Below are 25,284 nucleotides of genomic sequence, written 5' to 3' on the forward strand. Positions count from 1 at the left end.
CAAAAAAAAAAACAACATTCCTCTTCCAGGTTCCTCCAATGTGACCAGCCAGTTATTAACACAGAAACAGATACATGCATACCTGTCTTTGTTGATGAGCACCAGTCTCTCAATGCCCTGGGAGGTGCGCAGGGATTTGGCCGCATCCACGCTGGAGCCAACCACTTCCGCCATAGTGCTGAGAACAGACACCACCGTCTCCTCCGAGAGCCCGCGCACAGGCTGACTCTGACCACTGCCTGGCAGATTGGCCACCAAGTTAGGCACAGAATGCTTCCCTACAGAGACAGAGAAAGAGAGATTGAGTAAAATATGGTGGGATTCATTCATTGCGACTGTACAAATATGGATAATTTGATTCTATTTGTGTCCATTCAGTGTTATTACCAAGGCTAACACAAATAAACTGGGTATTATTGGCTCACACACCTAGCAGCTCACGGTTGCGAGCATCAATGGCCAGGTTCCTTAAAGCTCCAGACATGGCTCTGACCACACGGTCGTTCCCATGAGACAACAGCTCCGTCATCATCGGCAGGCCGTGTTCCTGTCTCATCGTCGCTCTGATGTACCGCCCATACTGACAAAAATAAGAACCGAGGTCAAATCACGAAACAGATTTTTCCTCCTCATGAACCCAATCACACAAATATTAAGGAATAAATGGTGGTGGAGTTGCCTAGGGCTGCTCGATTATGGCATGATTATTCTGATTAATACTGAAAATCACAATTATTTCACATAATTACTCACTGACTTTGGAAACATCAGATATATTACTGTATGATATGAAATATATATTTCCATAACTGCTTGTTTGTTTTGGGAAGTGTGTTTAATATGCATTGGACTGCCATTGCAGTATCATTCTGAAGCTATCAGCATTTTTGTGCATACTCACAGTCCAACGGCCTGCACACAGGTTCTGCACGGCCCCCGCGGCGGCTTCCAGAACCGATGGGTTCTTACTCTCTTTTAGGAGAGAAGTGTACACGCGCACCACCTCTGGCTGGAACAGCAATTCATAACCTACAAAATGATACAATTGTTACACCATTTCATCTATAATCTAACTAAGTATTCAGATCCAAGAAGATTGCATTTGTACCTTTGGCTGGTGTGCTTCTCTTTGGAATGTCAATCATGTCTGAAGTTCCATCATCCTCTTTTTTTCCTGAACAAAGCAGAAGGAATGAGCAACAAGTGAAATAGAGATGAAGTGACACAGAAATCTTATCTGCCATTTAATGATAGTGACGTAATTTATGACAATTTGGAATCAAAAGTCTGAAGAAAACCTCTTCCTCAAAGATTTAAAATGGGGATTTTCTTTAGACAAAGACAGTTTTCTTTAGACACAGTTCTGACAAAGGTTACATTTATTCCCTGAGGGAAAACCCCCACATTATGTGACGATTTAATTACTAAAGACTTGATGCAGATGGCTCAGTTTTCACCGAAGTATATGACAAAGTGAAAGTTTAAAAGAATTAGACAATCGTCATTTAATATGTCTACATGATTAAACATTAAAAGTGAAGGAGAATAAAGAGTGGATTTATCAGAAATGCTGTGCTCTGGCACCCTCTGGTGGTTATTAATGAAATGTTTTAAATGCTGCAAGGGCCAGTCACACAATTAAGAAAAAAAATCAGAATGCAATTTTTTGCAATCTTTTCTCAGTTTTCAGGGAACAGCCAGCTATTTTTGGATCTCACTAGGTTTTCAAACAGAGCTATAGTGTCCAGTCAGTGTCATAATCTGATACTTGTTACTGATTCCACATCTACTTCCTTCAGATCAATAAAAACCTTCTTTGTGTGACTGGTACCCTTAATAGGCCTTCTTACTTTTACAAAAGTATTGCAGCTCATAAAACGAATGTGAAATGGGATAAATGCATTATTTTCCATTTCAGATCCATTTTCTGAACTTTGAACAATAACGGGGTTAATAATGGGTTACAATGAGGTGAAATGTAAGTGATTCCCATAATAGCAAAGCGAAGCCTTTACTTTAAAAAAGAAAAAGAAAAAAAAAAGAAAAGAGAAAAGCTTACCTTTGGAAAACCACTCGTCTGTTACAGGATAAAAAGATGTACGGAATGAGAGCAGAAGAGACAGAAGAAAATGAGAGGAAAGGATTGTTTTGGCATAAAAAAAAATTGCAATAGTGCCCCAGCCACCATACAATTAATTAGCAACAAACCCCTAAACAAGGCACACACTTGTGTGAAATTCATGCACGCTTCATCTCCTTCATGTGCAAACAAACTCGATCTGGCACAAATCAAACTCACAGGCTTAACAGACTTCAAAGCGTGTACTATGATTTAAAGACACGGCCTCTTGGCTTTGTTTAAACAACACCGAGATTATGCACAGGAATGCAAAGATAGCAAGTTAACTTATTTTAATTGGTTACGGCCTACAGCCAGTGCCTGTGTTTTTCTTTAAATGAATCAAACACATACCTTTGCCCTTTCGGGAGCTGAAGCAGCCGCCCTTTTGGGAAGAGGCGGGGCCTTGATTGACAGGAGTCATCTCCTGATAGCGCTCGCTGCCCGGTATCTCCCGATGCACTTGATAGGACAGATTCCTCAGCAGACACACGCTGTTCTCAATCAGCTGCACACAGACATAATAAACATGATAAAATAAAAGAACATTTGTAACAGATTGAAAGGAGGACAACCAGCAATGTTTTTTTTAAAATTGTTGAAAAATCAAAGAACAAACTATATAGTAATGTTCATAATTTATTTACAGATTCTTATTCCACTCAATTATCCACTTAATGTCTTTTCTGCACCACTAGCAGAAAAAATCTTTGACTATCACAATAATATTACACCATTTGCTTGAGCCTTTATTGCTCTGTTCAGACAATCTTTTTCCAATATTTTTAAAAAATTTGTCAAAAATTCAAATTCAAAATATCTGACTTCCTGTTCAGTTTCAGATTTCGTTCCAAGAGACTTTTTTGGAGGTACTGGGCTGTTAAATGGGTGTACCGAATTTCAAAATCTACGTGAAATATAGTGAGAGGGGCTGTACGTTAGATGGCGCTATCGAGCCATTTTGCCACGCCTAATGCTGCGACCCATAACAGATGTAAATTTTCACCAATTCTGACGCGTATGCAAAGTTTCATGAGTTTTCGAGCACGTTTAGGCCCTCAAAAATACGATTTATGGAGCAATTCCAATAGGGTCCTCACACCATCGGTGCTCTGGCCCTAAATATTGTGAAACATTGTAACTTAATATAACTTTCAATATATGTACTTTAATATAAAAAGTAATTTATTCCTGTGATGCAAAGGTGAATTTTCAGCATCATTACGCCAGTCTTTAGTAGTTACGTTTACATGGACACTTTTTCCCTTCAATCTTGAATGAATTCGTTCAGATTGATGAATCTGAACATAGTGTTTACATGAACGCTCAATAAAGTGATCGGGTTGATGTGCGTGTTTGTATGTCCTAATTAGGCGACAACTAGCACATGAACCATTGAGTCGTGCTGCTTGTATTTATCAAGCAATATAAGCGCCTTTTCCCCAGCCCAAAACCAATGGTCTGTGGATGGGAGTATAAAACAAGGACTGGTGGGACATTATCCTGGTCTACTTCATAGACGATGAGTGAAAAGAGAATTTCAGAATGACAGGACACTCATTTATGAAACGTGATTCAACAGGAAGAACAGCTTGTTCCGCGTGTCTTACGTCATTATGCTATTTCTACGTCATTGCACATGCACAGTACTGTCTGGTACTGTGTGTTTACATGTCCTCTCTCGATCGGATTACAAAAGTAATAAACCACCCCTTACAATCCGAATGAAATTGTAATCAGATTTGGCTAATTCATTCCGATTGTGCTACTAGTTTGATTACTATCAGATTATTAGGGTCGATGTAAACGCAGCTAGTGTCACATGATCCTTCAGAAATTATCCTTTTATGCTGCTCAAGGAACATTTCTTAAAGGTGCCCTTGAATGAAAAATTGAATTTATCTTGGCATAGTTGAATAACAAGAGTTCAGTACATGGAAATGACATACAGTCATACAGACATACAGTCTCAAACTCCATTGTTTCCTCCTTCTTATATAAATATCATTTGTTTAAAAGTTACGTAACAGTCGGGGTGTACGCCCCCAATATTTGCATATGCCAGCCCATGTTCCCAACATTATGAAAGGCATTACACAAGGGCAGCCAGTATTAACGTCTGGATGTCCACAGCTGAATCATCAGACTAGGTAAGCAAGCAAGAACAATAGCGAAAAATGGCAGATGAAGCGTTAATAACGGACATGATCCATGATATCATGATATTTTTAGTGATATTTGTAAACTGTCTTTCTAAATGTTTCGTTAACATGTTGCTAATGTACTGTTAAATGTGGTTAAAGTTACCATCGTTTCTTACTGTATTCACGGGACAAGAGCCGTCGCTATTTTCATTTTTAAACACTTGCAGTCTGTATAATTCATAAACACAACTTCATTCTTTATAAATCTCTCCAACAGAGTAGCATTAGCCGTTAGCCACGGAGCATAGCCTCAAACTCATTCAGAATCAAATGTAGACAATATAACAGTATACAATGCTCACATAATATGCCGCATGCATGACGAACACTTTGTAAAGATCCATTTGAGGGTTATATTAACTGTGTAAACTTTGTTTAGGCACTGTTTAAGGCAAGCGCGAGCTCCGTGGGCGGAGAGCACGAGATTTAAAGGGGCCGCACAGCATAAATCGGCTCATATTTAATGATGCCCCAAAATAGGCAGTTAAAAAAAAGGAATTAAAAAAAATCTATGGGGTATTTTGAGCTGAAACTTCACAGACACATTCAGGGGACACCTTAGACTTATATTACATCTTGTAAAAAAACGTTCGATGGCACCTTTAATATCAATGTTGAAAACAGCTGAACTGCCTAATATTTTCAGGATTCTTTGATTAATAGAGGGTTAAAAAGAACAGCATTTATTTGAAATGGAAACTTATGTAACATTAGAAATATGTAAAGGGGTCATATGATGCTTTTTAATGTTTTCTTTGTTTAATATAGCTGGCCATGTATAAGATCTGCAATGTTACAAAGCTCAGTCTCCCACAAATCGATTTATTCTAACATAACACTGATCCAGAGCTACTTAAAACGCCTTGATCCAAGTCCAGATATTACTTCTGCAAATATCTACATCACAATGTAAAATATTAGCATAATGGACAAGGCTTCAGTGAATTGTAGTGTTGTTGTCATGGTGCGGAAACGCTGTGAGATTGTATCCAAAAGCAAAACCACTTTAGCTGTCAGAGATTAACCAGAGGTTAAGATTTATTTATAAAGCTGTACCTGATCAGTACAGAAGTTAGCTTGTGCACAGCGCAGTTTACAGAGGACTGCTTCCTGAACATGGGAGACTACCTACCACTGTCAAACATTCTGCTCAAGTCATGTTTGATCGATCGGCTTGATCATTCAGAATCTGACTCGGGCTTGAACTGATATGGTAAAACCGACGACATTATTATTAACTGTGTGTTTACAACTGCTTAAAGCCTTGGAAGCTAAAGCTCAAGATTAGGGTATAGGTGTTACATTTCCGACAAACGCTTGAGGTGTTTGGACAATCATATTGAGTAATTCTTTCTTGCTGAATACAATATTAATTTCTGAGAAGAAAAAAAAAAAAAAAAAAAACTCCCACTGTCCCCAAACATTTGAACGGTAGTATATATGTACCACATTTGTTTATCAAGTTATTTATTTTCAAAGTTGACTAGTGTGGGCTGATTTAACAACTAGTCCTTTATAAAAGGCTTGTTAACGTTTAGACATTTACTGTGCAAATTGTCTAACAGCTAAAAAAGGGAACTGGTTCTAAATAGCTGATTCCCAATCCTAATTATAACAGCGATTAATAATATTCAGTAAGTGATAAGAGAAATGACCAGCAATGCTCTCTTCCCTCTTTGCTCTTCCCGAAAACGTGCTTCCCCTGTCATAAAAGGGCAGTGCATATGAAAGTGCAGTTTTCATAACTTAAGTAGTTAAAGTTCAGTTGTTACCTTGTTGTCCACATCTTTACAGTTGATCTGTGACTGAACAATGTACATGAGCGAGTCAACCAGTCCAGAGCACTCCCTCAGCTTCCTCCTGGCCTCGCTCCGCTCCGAGCTCACATTCCTGAGAGTGAAACGTCATGCAACCAATTAGGACACTGCCTGTTTAATGTTTAGCAACGTTTGGCATGCACAGAAACTTTTAGTTTCAGGTCATCACCTAAAATATATTAACCAAGAGTATAAAGATGGCATCAGGAAAGTTGAGCAATGAAAGAGAAAGTGAGGGTTAAAAGGCAAGAGACTGTTAGCTCTACTTAAATGTAATCACGGTGTAAAACCACTCCTCCGACTGCTTTCTAAAAGCCTAATAGGCGAGTGGGAGAAATGAGGGACACTTTCAAAGAGAAGCACTCAAGGGAAATAAGTGGATTCAAAGATCACATTTCTCCCTTTTGTCCAAACTTTGTCCTGGTTCTTTCATAGCCTCAGAGGTTCTTGCTCTCACACACAATCTAAGAGCATTTCCTTTGCACTTCCCCTCTTTCTTCCACACAAAAATGCAGTTTCCTTACACACACAAACCCTTTCTTGACAGGAATTCTTTAGCAGCACTAAAGCACCCTCCTCGTCCCTAGAACGTCTTTCATTAATCTGAATCATGAAAGTGTCCCTTCCTGACACCTCCTAATCCTTTCCTCCGCCCATCTCTCTGTGTTCCAGTGGCTTAACTGCATCACCAAAGTCATGCGTTTGATTCCCAGGCTGATTAAGGGCATTTTCACACCTGGCTCGTTTGGAGCATTTGTTCTGGAAAGTAGTGCGTTTTGTCCCTTAGTTCAGTTCATTTAGGCACATGTGAATATGGCAATCGTGCTTGGATTCACAACACAAAATAAATAAACCTTATGTACCTTAAGCAGCCGGTGGTGTTGGTGAGCGCAGTCTCCCACTCCAGGTGTCTGGGTTTGCAGCTCTCCTCTCCCCCTTCGTTCCCCCTCTCCCAGCCAGAGTGCGGAACCATCACCTCATCGGACAAGGCGTGCAGCGCGTGGTCCACGATCTCCATCTTTACAGAGTCGTGAGACGACAGGTTCCACAGCGTGCCTGACAGAGGATGAACCATCAAGTTACTACAATCTATTTTGTCTGACCACTTGTGTTTGAATCACGAAACGGTTGTTAATATTGGGATGAAATAGAAACTTCAAAAGGACATTTTTTTTAATGTTTTTGAAAGAAGAAAGATGTCTCGTGCTCAACAAGGCTGCGTGTATTTGAATACAAAGTCAAAATTAATATTGTGAAATATTACAATTTAAAATAACTTTTCTATTTTAATATATTAATGTATGTATTCCTATGATGGTAAAGCTGAATTTTCAGCAGCCACTAGGTCTTCAGCATCACATGATCCTTCAGAAATCATTCTAATATTCAAATTTGAATTATAAACTGTGATACTTTAAGGATTCTTTGATCAATAGAAAGCTCAAAAGAACCACATTTATTTGAAATATAAATCTTCTGTAACATTATAAATGTCTTTAATGTCACGTAATCTATTTAATGCATCCAAATGACACTTCTCTCTGGTGACGTATGCCAGAATTGTCCAATCATTGATTTCTTTTTTCTTAATTTCTATGCGTTTCACTAAGTTGTACATCACAAAACGGAAGCAAAGATTGCGAATTGTGAATTTAAAAGCATAAAAATGACCTTACAATCTTGATTTCCAGCACTAAAGAATGCGTACCTGTTATAGTGTCGGTAAGGTCCTGATCTCTCGTCTTCCTCAGTAGCCGCACCAGTGCGGGAATTCCATCGCAGTTCTTGATGGCTATCTTGTTATCTGGATCTCGTCCGTATGAGATGTTCTTGAGAGCTCCGCATGCTGCGTAATGGACCTCCTTCTTTGGGTTATCCAGCATGGACACGAGGGCAGGGATCCCCTTCAGTCGTCTTACTTCTGACTTCACCTGCAAAGATAGGCGGAGAAGCGTGAGCGCATTGAATGCGTGTTACACAATGTCCTTTGAGTGCCTTCGCCATCCTCGCCGAAAGTCAAATTCCAGCACTAAGTGATGAAATCCCTGCTATGTAGGCGGGGCTACCCGGCATACTGTGACGAGCATCCTGCGCAAGTGTGCACTAACCTTATCATTCTTAAAAGTGAGATGTTGCAAGTAAGCTGCAGCATTGCTTTTGACAGGGTCCAGGCGGTAGTTGAGCATAGCGATGACTTCAGGAAGTTCAGGTTGCCTCCATGCTGTGGGTGCAGGACCTTTACGAAGAGTGCTGTCCAATGATGCCATGCTGCCTCTCTCTCCCTGAGCCAGTGGAGCTCCTCCTCCCCAATAATACATATCACCAGCTCCACTCATATCACCATCCAGTGTGCCCTCATATGACCTATGCAAGACAATATATTTAAGTGATTATTTTCCACCTTAAAAGGATAGTTCACCCAAAAATTAAAATATCCCATGATTTACTCACTCTCAGGCCATCCTAGGTGTACATGATCTTTGTTCAGACAATCACAATCAGAGATATATTTAAAAATGTCCTTGCTCTTTCCAGCTTTATAATGGTAAGAGATTTTGAAGCCCAAAAATGCATCCATCCATCTTAAATATAATCCATATGGCTCCAGAGTGTTAATAAAGGCCATCTGAAGTGAAGCGATTGGTTTATGAAAGAAAAATAATTATATTTAAAACTTTATAAAGTAAAATAACTAGCTTCCAGCGGACCGTACGCATACTGCGCAAGTCAACTTGCACCACAAGAGTAACCCCTGAAGCGATGTATAATGCAGAATGTAGGAGTATCGTAAGCTTAGGCGCCTCTCGCTGTTTAAACAAAAAGGGCTGTGCAACAAACTCAAGCGAATCAAAATCCTCCAACATTTTACTTTAAAATTTCTCATTGTAGACTTCTAATTCGTGAAAGGTGATCTGTTTTGCTCCATCCTCTGAGCTTCCACGTTTGTCAGGTCAGGGGTTACTCTTCTGCCACAAATCAGTGCGTACGGCTGTCTGGCGGAAGCTAGTTATTATAGTTAATAAAGTTTTAAATATGGATATTTCTCTTAAAAAAAAAAAAAAACCCCATCGCTTCACTGCAGAAGGCCTCCTGGAGCTATATGGATTATATTTATGATAGATGGATGGATGCAATTTTTTGGGCTTAAAAATTGCTCCCCCATTCACTTCATTATAAAGCTTGGATATTAAAGATCCAGGATATTTTAAAATATATCTCCAATTGTTTTCGTCTTAAAGAAATCATATAAACCTAGGATGGCTTGAGGTTGAGTAAATCATTGGGATAATTTGAATTTTTGGGTGAACTATCCCTTTAATAAATTGTCCAAATTGAAATTATTTGCTTAACGTGTAACAGAACAAACTAACCCTGTCCGGCGAGGAGGTGGGGCATGGTGTGCATGTGCCAGCCGGGGCATTGTGCTGTAATGCATGGGTGGCCCCATGCCGTAATCGGCTTCATCATATCCCAGGCTCCTCTGATCATCCTCCAGACCGTAGGGCTCTGGGACAAAGCGCTGCAAGCCAGAGATCTCCAAAGCACTGCCCATACGTCCTACCTGGGGCTGGGCCGAATACGGGTCCAACTGTGGCCGGCTGTGTGTGCGGTAGGCGGAGTCCAGAGTCCGGTAGCCATCCACAGGCCTAAAGAAAAAGAAAGGGGGAGCTCATTTTTACATGTACACTACTGGTCAAAAGTGAGAAATTATTAAGATTTTTTTCATGTATTTAAAAGAGGTCTCTTATGCTCAGTAAGGCGAGCAAACAGGAAGCGGAGTAAACCAATCAGAGAAGGGCGGATATGACGTTAGCAAAGCGACGAGATAATTAATGTGTTTTTGGTCATTTAAAACTGAATTCACGGCTGAATAGAACAAACTCTCGGGTCTCCCGTGCGCAATCTTTGTTGATATTGAAGGGACTTTCGCCGCACTAGAGTGACGCTGTTTGCGTCACTGAAATAAACGAATCTGATTCGTCGGTACATTTTGGAGTTGACTCGAATCGCGATGGATGGCAGACTGACCAGACTGATATATCTTGTAGAATATATAACAGTCTGGCCTTGCCAGGCAACAATAAGTGTTACCATTTTATATCTTTTAAATTGTAATTTATTTCTGTGAAGGCAAAGTTTAATTTTCTCTAGTCTTCAGTTGCACAAGATTCTTCAGAAATCCTTCTAATATGCTGACTTGTAAGGCACAGACCTGTAGCGGTCATCCATACGTGTCCCTCGGCTGAGGCTGGTGTAGGCGTCAGCAGGTGGGACACTGCGGTAATCATCATAGCCACCTGGAGGTCCATAGTGGTAGTTACGGGGGACAGTAGCGGTGGGGTAGTCCATGGGGCCACCCGGTGGCCTGTACACACGGTCCATTGGGGTATTATAACCAGGTATCCCAGTGACTGAACCAGTGCCATCCAGAGAAAGCGTGTCGGAGACTGAGGGAATGACTGTTCGTGTGGTGGTCGTCTTTGTGACCTTCTTTACCTAAAAAGAGAAAGTGCAATTATCATACCAACTCGAGGCCATACTTGACAAGATGCCACCAGTTAAATTCTATTGTACAGCAAACTTACTGTGGTCTCAGTGCGACGTGTGGTGCCGTCATCATTAGTTTCAACTGAAATAATCGGCAGCGTTTCATGTGGGTCCTCCTCCACTGTGACCGACTCAACCATATGACCAGGGTCCAACATCCTGTACTGTAGCACAGGCACACAAACAAAGAACAATAGTGAGCATAAGCCAAGAATAGGAAGTGTCCCCACTCACACAAACACACCATCTGGCACAGGTGTACGACAATGACGACAAAATAGCAAGTTCGTAAAGACGCAAAAGAATTAAGTGTAAAAATATATGCAAGATTGTCTAAGTATACGGACACCCAGGGTTCAACCATAAGGATAGCCTGGGACCAGTGCTGTTGACACTACATCCTGTTCATTGTACAGACTGTTTTTATTAGGAAGGCTGCTCTCGTGTACTCATTAAAATGCTCCGATACCAATACCACGCATCGTGTGTACAGCAAAAGAAATTCGGACACTGAAACACTGTTTCCTATATTATTACAGGAAAATGTCATGTGATTACTGTGATTTACTATGATTACTCTAAATGTGTGCTGTATGAGCAAAGCAATAGAATGAACAGTGATTCAGATTCATTATTTATTGGAAATTAGTTTTCACAGACTGTACCAACAACATTCAACACACAATATACACATATTACACTGAATACACAAATAGACATAAAAAAAAGCTTTATACATTCAGTGAATTCAGTGCTCTTATAGCTGCAAGTACAAAACTTTTCCCTAGCCAGTTTTTTTATGGGATAGCTGTCTGTACCAGAACAGTACAGTAACAGAATCTCATACAATAGATTTTAACAGGCGTAATTAAGCGTGAAAATAATGGAAGGAAACACCTATTTGCTCAATGAATTGAGCAAACTAATATGATTCATAGGCTTTTGGTTTCTCTACCCAATTAAAAAAAAATACTTAAATTATATTTATTTATTGAAAATTATTTTAAATAATATTTATTTATTGAAATCATATCTAAATATTATATTTAAAAATTACAAATGCAATTAAAATACATGTATCTGTATTGGTATCAGTGAGTACCAAAAATGAAAGTATCATATCGGACTCAAACATGTTTGCAAAACTACCCATTTTATTAAATTTGTGGCAGGGTGAAAAATAGAAAAAAGAAAAATATAATAACCACAACAATAACAATGATATACTTATGAGTAATATTTGATTTCATTATTTTAAAAATATGTAATTTATAGGCCAATTAGTATATAATTAATTTAATTTTGATTTTAAAATAAAATAAACATCCATCCAACTGGAATATACACAAAAAAAAAGAAAAAAGAAAAATCATTGTGGACAGCCCATACTAACCTGAGTCCCGTTTATGTATCCCTCGTTCAATTTGAGCCGTTCTAACTCTGCATCACCAGTGACACGGCCGTTCTAGAGAAACAGAGAGAAAAATTATGACAGACACAAAAACATGCATGCAAAACAGCTGAGGAAGGCGTCAAAGTGGCCAGCCAGTGATCGTGGTGGTGGTGAACAATGCTAAACATTCAGAATGTCCACAGCAGAACCTCGAGTATATACTACAGCATATGAAAAACATGATCTTATGAACGTCCATGCAAAGGATGCAAAGGATAAACAACACTGAGGACACTAAAAAAACAGCTTAAGTTAATGAGACCATTGCACAAGAGAAACATGACAGTGTTGCGGAAATGAATGATGGATGAACGAACGAATGCCAGGAATGAGAAGGGGGTTGACCGCTACTAGATAATTACACTCATGCTTTTACACAACAATGGCATGCAGCACCATTCACACTTAAAACACAAATTCTCTACGTGCAAACCAGGGGATGTGGGCTGCTGTACTATTCTCGGCCCACAGAGGGAGCCGTGAAAGTAGACGGTAATCTTAGCTGACAGTCGGGCTTGTGGGAACCTGTCAGCAGGTAGGAACTAAGCCTGCTCAGCATGTTAATATCTACACAACTATGTCAACAGAGAGGAGATATACATATGATGGTGGCATTCCAAACACTGCTGACCAGCTTCTTATCTTTACATATGTGCGTGTGCTGGAGACCAGAAAAGATTATTTTTTCTGAAGGAATAGTTCTTCCAAAAACAAATAAAGTGTTACTCGCCATTTCTTCCTTCTATAGCACATGGTAGCTCTGAGTGATTAACAGACAAAAACTTCAATCCTTTTGTCATAGTTCTCAATATCATTCGCATTTAAGTGGAGCATGATACATTCAAAATCGGAGCATCAAGACGTGTTGCGCCAAGATTGACGTCAATGAAGTCAAACGACACTGGTTCTCATGCTCCGCATTTAAAATATACACAAATTCAAATGACATTTGAGAGCTATGACAGAAGGAAAGCTTTTCGATTAACTTAATTTCGTATGAGTTTGACATTTAAGTCCCTATTTATTATTATTGAATAAATAAGGGCAACCTAGACATTGCATTGTCATGTTCCCTGTAAGACAGTAATAGATTTTGAACCAGTGTTGTTACTACTAGCTAAAACTATTAAAAATAGGTTTTGGTAAATGAAAAAGAAAAATATAAATATTACATTAAAAACCATTACATATTAGATAAAACTTACATTTAAAAACTATGTTGGCAACTAACGGAAATAAGTTCAAGTACTAACATTACTAAAACTGACATAATTGAAGTTAAAACGCAAGGTAAAATGAAAATGAAAATCTAAAAAAAGCAAATTAAATACAATAATAGTATATAAATAAAACTAGAATGGTGCATAAATGAAAGCGTTCATTTTTTAGGTTTAGTATTCCTTCAAATTTTGTGAGATGGTGTTAGTCTGATGTATCGGAGAGCCAAAAGAAACAAAAGTTGTGTATGCAACTATCTAGCTGTGAGTGAAACTTCAGCATTTCAACTAACTCACTCACACAGTCAACGCCCTTGAAAGAGGGGGCGTGTCTAAGTAGATCATGCAACCAATCCAAGAAGTCCTCTAGTCTAAACAGTGAAGTAAACTGAGAAATCTGAGATTAAGACGATACTTGATGTGTTTGCATTGAGCAACTTCGACCGAAAGATAGAGCTTTCTGAAATCCTCTACACAAAAGGGAGACTCATCTTACTAAACCGGTTTGTTATCTCTCTGCTCACAGACATCAGCGGAAGGGGGTTCGGGTGTTGAGAAAGTTTCTGTGATAAGTGAGACATTCACCATGAGGACAGTGATTAAACTGGAGAGAAATTCCTCTTCGATGAAGAACATTCATTCCACTAAGTCAAGCAGACAGGTTAATGACACATATACGATGTGCAGACATGCGTTTGTGAGAACCGACAGGGGTTGACATTCAAAAAAATAAATGATGTGGTGAGAGACAAATTTGGGACACAAAGAAGAAACATGCAAGGGAAACGTGGCTTCAAAAAAAAAAAAAAAAAGTATGGCTTCTGTGATGCCACACGCCATTAACTGCAGAATGATGCAGATGGCAAAGGATGGACGGTGAATGATGGTAAGAGGAAAGGATGCAAATGGTGGGTTCTGGTGACATTGAACACAACGGTGAAGGATGGGTTAATCGCCATGCTCCTTGAGGTGCCAACTAGGACGCATTGGTGCAGAGTGATGCGGCATGGGTGAGATATTGCAGGGTGATGATGCGGGGAACCCTGCTGCTGCGTGATTGGCTGGGAGGGCGTTACCTGCAGGGTGGGGAGGGGGCGGGGTAGGGTACCGGAGGGCCCCACGCTCCTCCTCTCCTCCTCCAGAGCTCGAGTCAGACGCTCAAACTGCATCTCCTGCTCTCGCACGGAGGCCAGGAGAGATGCTGCATTCTCACACTGCTCCATACACACTGAGAGAAAGAGGACAGGGTTACACACTCGCATCATGAGATCGAGCACCTTGCGCACTCCGTAAGTGCCCTGAAAACAAAGAAACATGCGCTCCACAAAGTCAAACTGACACAAAAACATAGCTTAAGAAAGGTGTGCACCATGTGACCCATGCGGCAAGCTAAATCAAGAAACAGTAACACGGAGAGAAAGAAATGTGAGAGAGAACATGACAGACAGAAAGCAAAAAACGTGAAAAGACAGCGCGAGCGAGACAGGTGCTAACAAAGCGCTTCAGATGCAGGCGTGATCACGCTGCCACCGCTGAGTGACAACACACAGAGGAAACCAGACCGGTTTCAAGCTCACAGATAGGAGAGTGATTCAGATGCTGTAAGAAGAGATCGTGTGGAGGCAGGCAGACGAGTGCAGACACAACAAGGAATGAGCCAAGGTCTATTCAAATCAAAAGTGGCTCCAGAGAACCGTACACAGCTAAATAAAAGCCGTAAACCGTCCTTTCTACTGTGCTGGCCTTTCTGGAGGCCATTTCACTGTCTGACAACTGCAAACAAACCCCAGTGTTTTTATGCTCAAGGAAAACTGACAATTCTTACTAACTAGCACAGCAACAGTACCATGGTACAGTAAGTGATGGGATATATATATGATAGATAGAATAGTCAAGTATACTTATAACAACAATAAAAGCCACAAAGCCTCTACACACTAGATGAATGAAAATATATATATATATATATATATATATATATATAAGTATAATATATAAGTATTATTGGTACTATTTGTAAGTGATGTGGTCACTGCAATTATATACCATGATGCTTCAAGATACTAAAAATGCTATGGTGCAGGTTAAAAAAAATTTAATTTATATTAAATAAATTTATATACAATGACATTGAATAATTTAAACAAGGAACACAATGGTATTACCATGATTCTTCTACTACTACTACTACTACTACTACTACTACTACTACTACAAAAACAAAGATATAATATAATATAATATAACCAATAAAGTATTTTTGTTAATAATAATAGCAAAACAAAACATGGCATTGTTGTGGTACTTTGTAGTGGTCGACCAATATTGATTTTTGATGGCCGATGCCAATATCTTGAAGAGCAGAGTGGCTGATATAAAAAAAATGTTGAATTTATATTTTACTTATTTAATAAAAATGAATTTAAAAATACTCTGTAGACTCACAATTTGTCAGAAATAAAGAAATTGTATTAAAAAAAAAAAAAAAAAAAAAAAAAAGATGAAAAGGAATTAAACACTGTAGCCAGCAGGGCACTCAGGAATGTGTTTTGTGTGCACTGTGAAGATTTTTTTGTAGATTTTATAGATTTTTATAGATATGACAAATATAACAGTGTGCAACTGGATGTAGAGCAGCAAAGATTAAAATCAAAGATTTGTTGTGCGTCTCCAGTGAATCTGAACTCCTCTGTCCGCATTCAGTTCACACGGACTGACCATCACAACACGATTTTATGCAGGCTACAAATGCGCACTTCAGATTATCTGACAGTGACGACTGAATTCGACAAAGTCTGCAAGGCTTGTGAAAATAAATGTTTATTAGATAGAAGATTTGTTTAAATAATACAAATGTGTTTTGCTGAATGCTGATGGTAAATGAGAATGTGTTATATGGTTTGCCTTTATTACTAACAATATTAAAGCAGACGGCGCTATGATAATTCTTCATATACCGCTTACTTTCTTTGTTTAACAGTCATAATAACGTGTTTGACAGAACTGTTAAACAGAGACCATAAACTAAAGACGACAGAAAAATCGGAGCACTGGGTGCTCAGGTCCTGGTGTTCTCAGTGCTGTCAAAATAAAAGTCTGGTGTACATTTAAAATAACAGTCCTGCTTCAGACACATCGGCCAAAAAAAAAAATTATCAGCCGATGCCAAAAAATGCCAAATATTGACTAAGACGATATATCGGTCGACCACTAATACTTTGTAAGTAGTATCTTGTCATTGCATCTCACTTCACCCTGAACTTGCAATGAAATAAGACTATTCATGCCTTAGAACTACAGTGAGCTTTGTAAAACAACTGGAGATGGTACTCTGAAAGTTCAGAGGACATTTTTTATTCACTGTTAAACATAGAAGCTCTCTTGTAAGATCTTCTCACTGAAACGGAATGGTGATATCAGTAGCGTAGTGTATAAATAACTACTTCTGTGACTTCACGCTGTATTTGCTCATTAGCACCAGTTATCTGGGTGGGGTGCAAATGCTGCGCGTGAACAGCAGGTGAAAAAAAGCGATGAGCTCTGGAGAGCTGATCTGAGCACTGATTTCAGCACAGTGATGCGCTCTGAATCATAACAGATGTCATGTACAGGAAGCTGGGTGAATCTGAGCTACAAGTTGAGACGTTTAAAAGGTTCCTTGGAAGACCTACCTAGAAAGAGAAGGCATGACCGCTTTGCACCATGTATTTTACCTTGCAGTAATGGAAATAAAGGGAAGTGAGAAGCTGTTCTATGGAACCTAAGAACTGTTTCCGATCATTTACAATTGAACTTCCCAAATTATCAAGATTACAGATAAGCTAAAGTGAAAGAGAAACAAGCCCATAGCTGCACCTGCCCTTGTCCATGAAACTTTACTATGCATCATTACAAAAGATAATCAAAACATAAAGAAACATGCATGAACATGAGTTTGTGCGAGAGTGTGTGCACCAAGAATAATGGGACAAAAGTAAAAAATTCCAAAACCGCAACCAAACAAGTGATAAATAAACAGGCAAACATAACCAAATTCCCCCAAAACCCACCTGCATGAAAGTACAACTACATAACTATGTTTACAGAAACAGTTCACCCCAAAAATGAAATTGTCAACATTTACTAATCCTCATACTATTACTTTTGCACCATGACCAAGTCATATCTGGCAGTGGTTGACTGATAAGGATTTTTTTTTTTTTTTGATGGCCAATGGCGATGAGCAGGGTGGCTGATATATGCCTATATAATTTTACACTATTTAGTAAATGCTTCGGATAATGTAAATGTATAATTTTGGTAATGGCATTTATATTTCAATCTATATTTAAAAATAATTTGAATTGTAAAATAAACACATTTATACTTTAGAACGTAACTTCTTGATTCTGTTAAAGGGTTAGTTCACCCAAAAATGAAAATTGTCATCATTTACTCACCCTCATGTCGTTCCACACCCGTAAGACCTTCGTTCATCTTCTGAACACAAATTAAGATGTTTTTAATAAAATCTGAGAGCTTTCTGTCCCTCCATTTGCAGCCTAAGCAACTACCACTTTCAAGCCCCAGAAAGGTAGTGAAGACATCATTAAATAATACATCTGACTGCAGCGGTAGATGTGTAGAAGTCAATGGAAGGACAGAAAGCCTTCAGTTTTCATTAAAAAGATTTTCATTTGTATTCCAAAGATGAACAAAAGTCTGACGGGTTTGAAACGACATGAGGGTGAGTAAATGTCAATGATGCCAATTTTCATTTTTGGGTGAACTATACCCAAGTATTTTTAACAAACAAAGCAGCACAGATTTTGTCATAACAGGTCCAATTCCAATACACAAATTCTGAATATCAGCCGATACAGCTCCGATACCAATCCAATTGATTTCATAGATTTAGCCCTAAAACAGCACCCCTAAAATAAGATGGATATAGTGCAAAATAGTTTGAAGTTAAAGCTTTGACATGTTAGTGCTTGTCCAGTGATAGCCAGTCTCTCCTGTCTGCATCCAAGTCACACAAGCTTGCAACTTCGCATTTTCACATGCCTCTTAACAGAGAATAGTGAACTAAGCTTGAGTATGAGAGATCACAAATGAGAGACAAAAGCTTTGAATAATGGAAAGATCATCAGTGAATAAAAGACTTACATTTCAGCTTCAAATTTGTGGCTTCAGAGCTCTTTGGAACAATGTGAGGTTGAGTAAATATTGACAGTTTTAATGGCTTCATAAAACAAATGTATAAAGCATGAGCCATATGGTCCACTTTAAAGGGTTAGTTCACCTAAAAATGAAAATTCTGTCATTACTCACCCTCATGTCTTTCCAAACACGTAAAGGTGCGGTCACACTGCACTTTTCGTTCCACTGACTTCCATTCAAATGCATGCGAATGCGTCAGACCGGAAACGCAAGCTCGTGCGAAAATGTTCGCATTCCGCTGCGTTCCAAAGTTCAAGTTTGGTGAACTCTGACCTGCGAATTAGCATCACGTGAAGATGTGCGACCGGTAGAAGATCGATTCGTCACGGCATGACCTCTTGGCTGAATTAAAAGAATTATATTTTTGCAGTGAAGTTGAGTAGGTTCTATATTTTACATTTTAAATGTATTACTTTAAGTTATGTGTTGAATTCATGTTTATAAAAAAGACGCTGTAGACCGTGACGTCATATCACGACCGTTACAGCATCCGAAAAATTTTTGCACTGTCTATACAACAAACGCCGAGAAGAATGACAGGGTAGAGACGAAATTGTTGAATAAGGTCATTATTTGTGTTTTGTTTTTGCGCACAAAAAGTATTCTCATCTCTTCATAACATTAAGATTGAACCACTGTAGACACATGGACTAATTTAAAAAAAAAAAATTCTACTTTTCTGGGTCTTAACAGTGGTAATTAAATTGCGGTCTATGGAGGAGACAGAGAGCTCTCGGATTTCATCAATATATCTTAATTTGTGTTCTGGAGATCTTATGGGTTTGGAACGACATGAGTGTGAGTAATGACAGAAATTTCATTTTTGGGTCAACTAACCCTTTGCTTGCTTTTTTGAATGGAAAAATTGTCAATGTATTGGAAGAATTGTCAATTTTGATTTTATGGTGACTTTAATCTTGTTTTTGAATCTTTATCTACAGATCTGCAGGGATCGAACCATCCCAACATCTGCAAAGCCACTGCAAAAAATAAAGTACAAATTCAACTGAGAATTTCTAGGCATCCACTAAAGTACAAACAGAAAAACTACTGTGCATGTCAGAAACTATTTTAAGTAGACCACAAAAGCACAACAATCCACAAGCAAAAAAGAAATCACCAAAACACACAGTGGCTATCATGAGACCAGGATTGAAATGGCAGCAAGCAGGAGTCAAGGCCAAAATGTACAAAACAGCAGCATAGGAAAAGCTCCGCCTCACCGAGTGCTGTAGCCACTGACGATTCAGGGAGCTAACTCGACCCAGCACACGACCACTCACTCTCTCGTGCCACACAACGGAGTGTGAGCAAGAGAGAGAGAGAGGAAATATTTGCAGCTGTCTGCTTAGTGGTTTACAGAACAATAGCAAATGTGTGTCCACTACAGAGAATCAGTTGAGAGAGGGACAGCAGTGGGGTGTGCATATGCCGTGGTGACTTTAGTTCGCAGGGGGGTGTGGGTGGGTGTGATTGCATTGTCCTTGAAAACACAGACGCAGCAGGCAGTTTCAACTAGGACTGAAACTGTTTTTCCACCCCTCTTCGACTTCCCTCCCCACAAAGCAAACAGACTCTCGTAGAAAGCGAGGAATGAACACACACACACACACACACACACACATTCCAGCTTGTATTGTGGCATGTCAGATCCTGTCTCAGCTCCTCTGGCAGCTTGAAAATAACTGGAAAACGCTTCCCTTCCTTTTTCCTTATATGTCGCTCTTTCGCTGCATTCTCTATGACATATGTCCTCATTCTTTCCCCAAGCATCTGATTGAAGAGTGTGTAACCGATGACTCATTCACATCTCAGACCGTTTCGCTCTGATGCAAGCATCATTTAGACAACAAAGACTTCTGATACACTCTTCATAGAGTACAACACAGAAGGGAGTGTCTAATCTATATCTATTATACTGCTCTTAGGAATACTTGATCCTGTTGAAGACAATCCCAACATTTTGTGGTCAAATATTTTTTTATTTATGCAGTGTTAGTTTCACATCTTTTGTATAACTCTGTGGTCTCAGTCCATTATCATTTTAACTTACATCATTTCCTGTCCATTTGTTCATTTAGTAAGTAGTCTGTAATCTGTGTGCTAATGTACAGTACAGCAGGATATTATCGCAAAATAAACCCAATTTAGGACGACAGAAGAGATGTGTTTTTTTCCTGAACGCATTACTACTAATGAGACTCCTTAAAGGTAGAGTAGGTAATTTTCGGAGGCTAGCAATAGCGAGATAGCTTTAGAAGCATAGGATCCCACCCTCCCTTCAGAGAGTCTACAAAGCCACTTCTCCTTCAGAAAACATGAAAGCGTACAGCTGGGAGCAAACAAAAGCATCATCAGAGAAGGCGTTAAACTACCTCATGTCTCAAAGCACGCAACATTACAATAATAATGAACTTGACTCAAAGTGCACTGACCTGTACCACCTGACTGCTGCAGATTCATTTCGGCGTTGATAGTGTTGCCATTGAAACGCATAAATTCAAGTGATTGGGGAGAACATTTTATGGTCCTATGCCTTCCACAGATGAGATATATACATATTAGGGGTGTAACGATTTATCATAGTACGATATTTCGCGAAAAAAAGTCGTGGCTTTCTTTCACCGCAGTGCACAGCAACAGCTGTGCTCACAGAAAAGCAAAAGACGCTTGCGATGCTTTGCTTTAAGAAGTTCTGTGGGGCCGTTCACATATTGCGTCTTTTCCGCATGCAAGTCAGTTTTTTTTTTTTTTGGGATAATAATGGGATAAACGTGGTCGCGACGCGCATGCAATTCTCAACTTTTCAGAATGCCGCAAGAGCACCGCAGTCGTGTGACAAGAATCAACCGATCAGCTATGGCCTTTCCGTAACAAAACATCAAAAGCTCAGCCGAACAGCTGATCATAGCTGTACATGGTGGTTTTTATATCTTATCTCCATCAATATATCTCGTAGTAAAACTAATGCAAGGGCTAGAAATCATTTATCCTTTGCAGAAACTTCCTGATCCTCTTGGAGAGCTCAGTTCATGGTTGCATAGCAACGACCGACGCCACGGGAGCGCAAGCGCTTTGGAAAGAAGGAGAAGCGGTGCGGCCGCGCCTTTTTAGACGCGATATGTGAACGGCCCCTATTCATAATTCTAGTTCATGTTAAATTTAACATTTTTTTTTTCAGTGACAGACAGCCCTATTCAACTGTTAATTTGAATACAGAAGGTTTTTATTAAACCTTGAAATGTGATCTTGTATGTAGCCTACAACAAGGAAAATTATTGAAATTTGTTTTTTGAATAAATCTTGTTTGAATTTCAGTTTCATTTTGTTCAAAATATCGTGATACGTATCGTATCGTGAACTCTGTATCGAGATACGTACCGTATCGTGACCTGAGCGTATCGTTACACCCCTAATACATATAAATACATTTAGACCATTTAACTTAGTGATTGCTATCAAGATGTGAAAAGACTTTCAGCCAGCATAAAAAACAAATTGCCTAGCCTGCCTTTAATATTACAAACAACATGTCCATAATTGGTTACATGAACGTAAATTAAAAAAAATCTGGATAGCGGTGTCAAAAACCGTGTCCAAAAATAGTAAACTCAAATGAAAGCTCCCGCAAAAAAAAAAAAAAAAAGACAGGTCACGATGTAACGGAAGGAGCGACATCATTTCTTCTGTATTGTGATGTACATCTGAGTAAAAATGATCGTCAATTTGATTCAAAGCATCGGTTGTTGACTGGATGGAGGCAGATCTGAACATGACCATGTGGTCGACTGAAAGGAAACGGCTCGTGTACATTATGAGTACGACTGAGTTATGACATTAATGAAACATTACGAGGTCCAATAAAGAAGTTAAAAAAAAAAATTAAACATGCATGGACGAATGGTTCACAATAAAGATCATCAAGATGCATTTAGAAAACATATAGTATATATAATAGGGTGAAGATCAATTTCATGCCAATTTTGATGTAACTAGTCCTTTCTAGTTCACCCAAAAATGAAAATTCTGTCATCATTTAGTCGCCCTCAAAACCTGTATGAATTTCTTTCTTCTGCTGAAGACAAAAATGATATTTTAAATAATATGGGTAACCAAACAGTTGATGGACCCACTGACTTCCATAGTATGGAAAAAAACATGGAACCAAATCAACTGTTTGGTTACCGACATTCTCCAAAATGTGTTCAGCAGAAGAAAGAAATTCATACAGGTTTGGAACAACTTGAGGGCGAGTAAATGACCGAATTTTCATTTTTGGGTGAACTAACCCCCTTAACCGTAATGACACAAGGAAGTGACTCATTGCAATCTCAGACGCTATAAAGTCCACAAAACAAGTAGTGTTGTGTTACAGGTGTAATGTCTAGTTGATTGGGCTTTGTTTACACAAATAAAATCTTTGGCTGTGTCCGAAACAGAAGGCAGCTGTCTTGCTGACTGGTCAATCAATAACTTCTCAGACAGCGATTTGGTGGGAAGGAATAAGGAAACAGAGCATCCAAATCACAGACCAAGGAGATGCACCTTAATGCTACACCTAAAGACCTAAAATTAATCCAAATCAAATATTTAAAATTGCAAAAAAGGTGTTAAATATTTAAAAAAACAACATCAACTTAAAGGCTTCCTAGCAGATAGGATACACAAAAACTGGACTTGGCCTTGATGCCTTCCAACCTACAGATGCTGCATTTTTCAAGTTTCGGACACAGCCTGTGTGCGTTACAAATAGGCCTCCACAGGACGCTATACCAACTGCAAGAGTTCTCGTCTTCTAAGGAGAAAATTGTCATGGGACGACTCTTTAAATAGACCTGACCTAGAACACCCTGAAACTTGGGCAAAAAGCACATAAAACATGATTTAACACCACAGGTACACTATATCTGCAGAGTTCAGCATGCTGAACTATGCGACAAAAACCCAGCATCACTAGCACAAAACACACATCTGGTCAAATGCCAGTCCATATTAAGAAAGTGTGATTCATCATGCACCAAAACCCCACCAACACTGCCCTGAGCTCTGGTGGGATTAGAGAGAGAAAGTACCCTGTGTGACATCATCAACGCATCATCAAAACCATCTGATTCTAGAACTCTGGCAGAATCAGACATAAGCCTGCCTGAGTAATTTAATTTGTCAGCTGCTTAATCATTTGCATCCTCTAATGGGATAGCAGAGGTATTAGACACCTAAGCCAGTAAGCATCCCAACTCTAAACACCTTGGGCCGAGATAACACTCATAGTGAGATACAGTATTACAGGGCACAGTTAAACACAGTTTAAACACATTAATAAGGACAAGTAAAGAGATCACGCTGTATAACTGCAGACTGCAGCTGCAGCAGGCAGTCAAAAATGATCAGCATATGCATGTGGGAGGCAATTCAGACAACAGCTGCTGACTTCTGCTCCAAATATGTGGATTATGGGAAGAAAAACAATAAGCGGACTATAATGTGCCTTTATATGGAGTGACTTTGAGACAAAGTCAATACAGGTGTCTTGACTAGAAAAACACCTTTTAAATACTCATACCAATGTGAGAATTCCAATAATAGCATTTGTAGTACTATTTCACCAAACATCAAGCATGCTTCTTGGTTCCTGCTGACTCAGGCAAAGCAGAAATGTAAAGAGCAACACCATCAGCACTGGCCTGGCTCCAAACTAATGCTCAGTGAACTTTGGTACACACGCAGCCAACTGATCCACGATCAGCCATGCACTTTAATCCACTATAACTCTAACCGCCGCCCGCGCTCGGCGTGTATTGAAGTCTCAAAGCGTTAGAGAAGCATCTACTGACCTTTTCAGCATGGATATATCAATCAGTCATTACACATTATAGCCTTTACTTCTCATTCAGACAGCTTGCAGTCAACACAGCGTAGACCAGGAAATGGGAGTGCCGGTGACGTAATACTTTTCAAACATCAACCTGAGAACGTTACTGCAGGTAAAAGGTAACAACCAAGGGCGGAGCGTCCTTTCTTTTCCTGTAATGACGCTGCCTGGAATTTGAAAAGTATAGTTCTGTAACCACTAAGGGAAAAGAAGAGGATGTGCTTTTTTTAAACCATGCACTACTTGCTTGGAAGAACTATTACTAGCACTGTTTCTCTCCACACAGCTCTTTCCTTTGCAAGAAATGCAACAGAACAAGCGCTAATTCATTTTTATTTTGCCAAATCTGAAATATGATTCATATATTGGAGTGGACCATTTTTGATAGAACTGGAAAATTTTTATAATATGAACAATTTATAAGTACATAGGACTTCTCTATAGAACAGCCCAAAAGTATATACACACTTGGAAGAATAATGCTGTTATTAAAGCAAGGCCTTTATCTTCTTTTCATCTTCTTAAAAAAGTAATCAAAACCATAACGGTTTAACAACTATTTCTTCCAAGCTGGATTAGATGGGATCAACTTTAAATGACCAAAAAAAGGAAAACTTTTTGGAGATTCCTGTTGCTAGTAATAAGCAGAAGACTGGCTGGTTGGTTCACTTAAAATACTGTATTAAAATAAGATAAAAGAGGCTCATGGAAATATTTTACACACCATCTATCCTGTCAGTTCTTTAATTGCTAAATAACCATTGACAACAAGTAATGTTTAAATAGTTAACCCAAAATGAAAACAGTCATCCTGTAATCCCCCTTGTGTCATTTCAAATCTTTATGACTTTT

The 25,284-nt window shown here is 39.1% G+C and overlaps 1 protein-coding gene across 9 annotated transcripts in view; it reads right to left on the reverse strand.

Annotated features, from left to right (window-relative positions):
- Window positions 1-25,284, reverse strand: part of ctnnd1 (catenin (cadherin-associated protein), delta 1) — a 34,745-nt gene that overhangs the window by 6,666 nt on the left and 2,795 nt on the right. For 4 of the 9 annotated variants that reach the window (XM_048196834.1, XM_048196837.1, XM_048196841.1 and 1 more), the window contains exons 2-15: window positions 12,082-12,153; window positions 10,727-10,852; window positions 10,354-10,637; window positions 9,512-9,787; window positions 8,249-8,504; window positions 7,849-8,071; window positions 7,004-7,196; window positions 6,096-6,213; window positions 2,474-2,627; window positions 2,060-2,077; window positions 1,109-1,174; window positions 902-1,029; window positions 430-580; window positions 83-278 (exon numbers count right to left, since the gene is read on the reverse strand). In XM_048196834.1, coding sequence (XP_048052791.1) covers window positions 83-278; window positions 430-580; window positions 902-1,029; window positions 1,109-1,174; window positions 2,060-2,077; window positions 2,474-2,627; window positions 6,096-6,213; window positions 7,004-7,196; window positions 7,849-8,071; window positions 8,249-8,504; window positions 9,512-9,787; window positions 10,354-10,637; window positions 10,727-10,852; window positions 12,082-12,153 — 2,261 coding nt within the window. Of the gene's footprint in view, window positions 1-82; window positions 279-429; window positions 581-901; window positions 1,030-1,108; window positions 1,175-2,059; window positions 2,078-2,473; window positions 2,628-6,095; window positions 6,214-7,003; window positions 7,197-7,848; window positions 8,072-8,248; window positions 8,505-9,511; window positions 9,788-10,353; window positions 10,638-10,726; window positions 10,853-12,081; window positions 12,154-14,434; window positions 14,587-25,284 lie in introns of all 9 variants that reach the window. The other 5 variants (XM_048196839.1, XM_048196836.1, XM_048196842.1 and 2 more) reach the window with 3 other exon arrangements.

This window comes from Megalobrama amblycephala, linkage group LG7 (assembly GCF_018812025.1).
Source record: "Megalobrama amblycephala isolate DHTTF-2021 linkage group LG7, ASM1881202v1, whole genome shotgun sequence".
Classification (NCBI taxonomy): Eukaryota; Metazoa; Chordata; class Actinopteri; order Cypriniformes; family Xenocyprididae; genus Megalobrama; species Megalobrama amblycephala.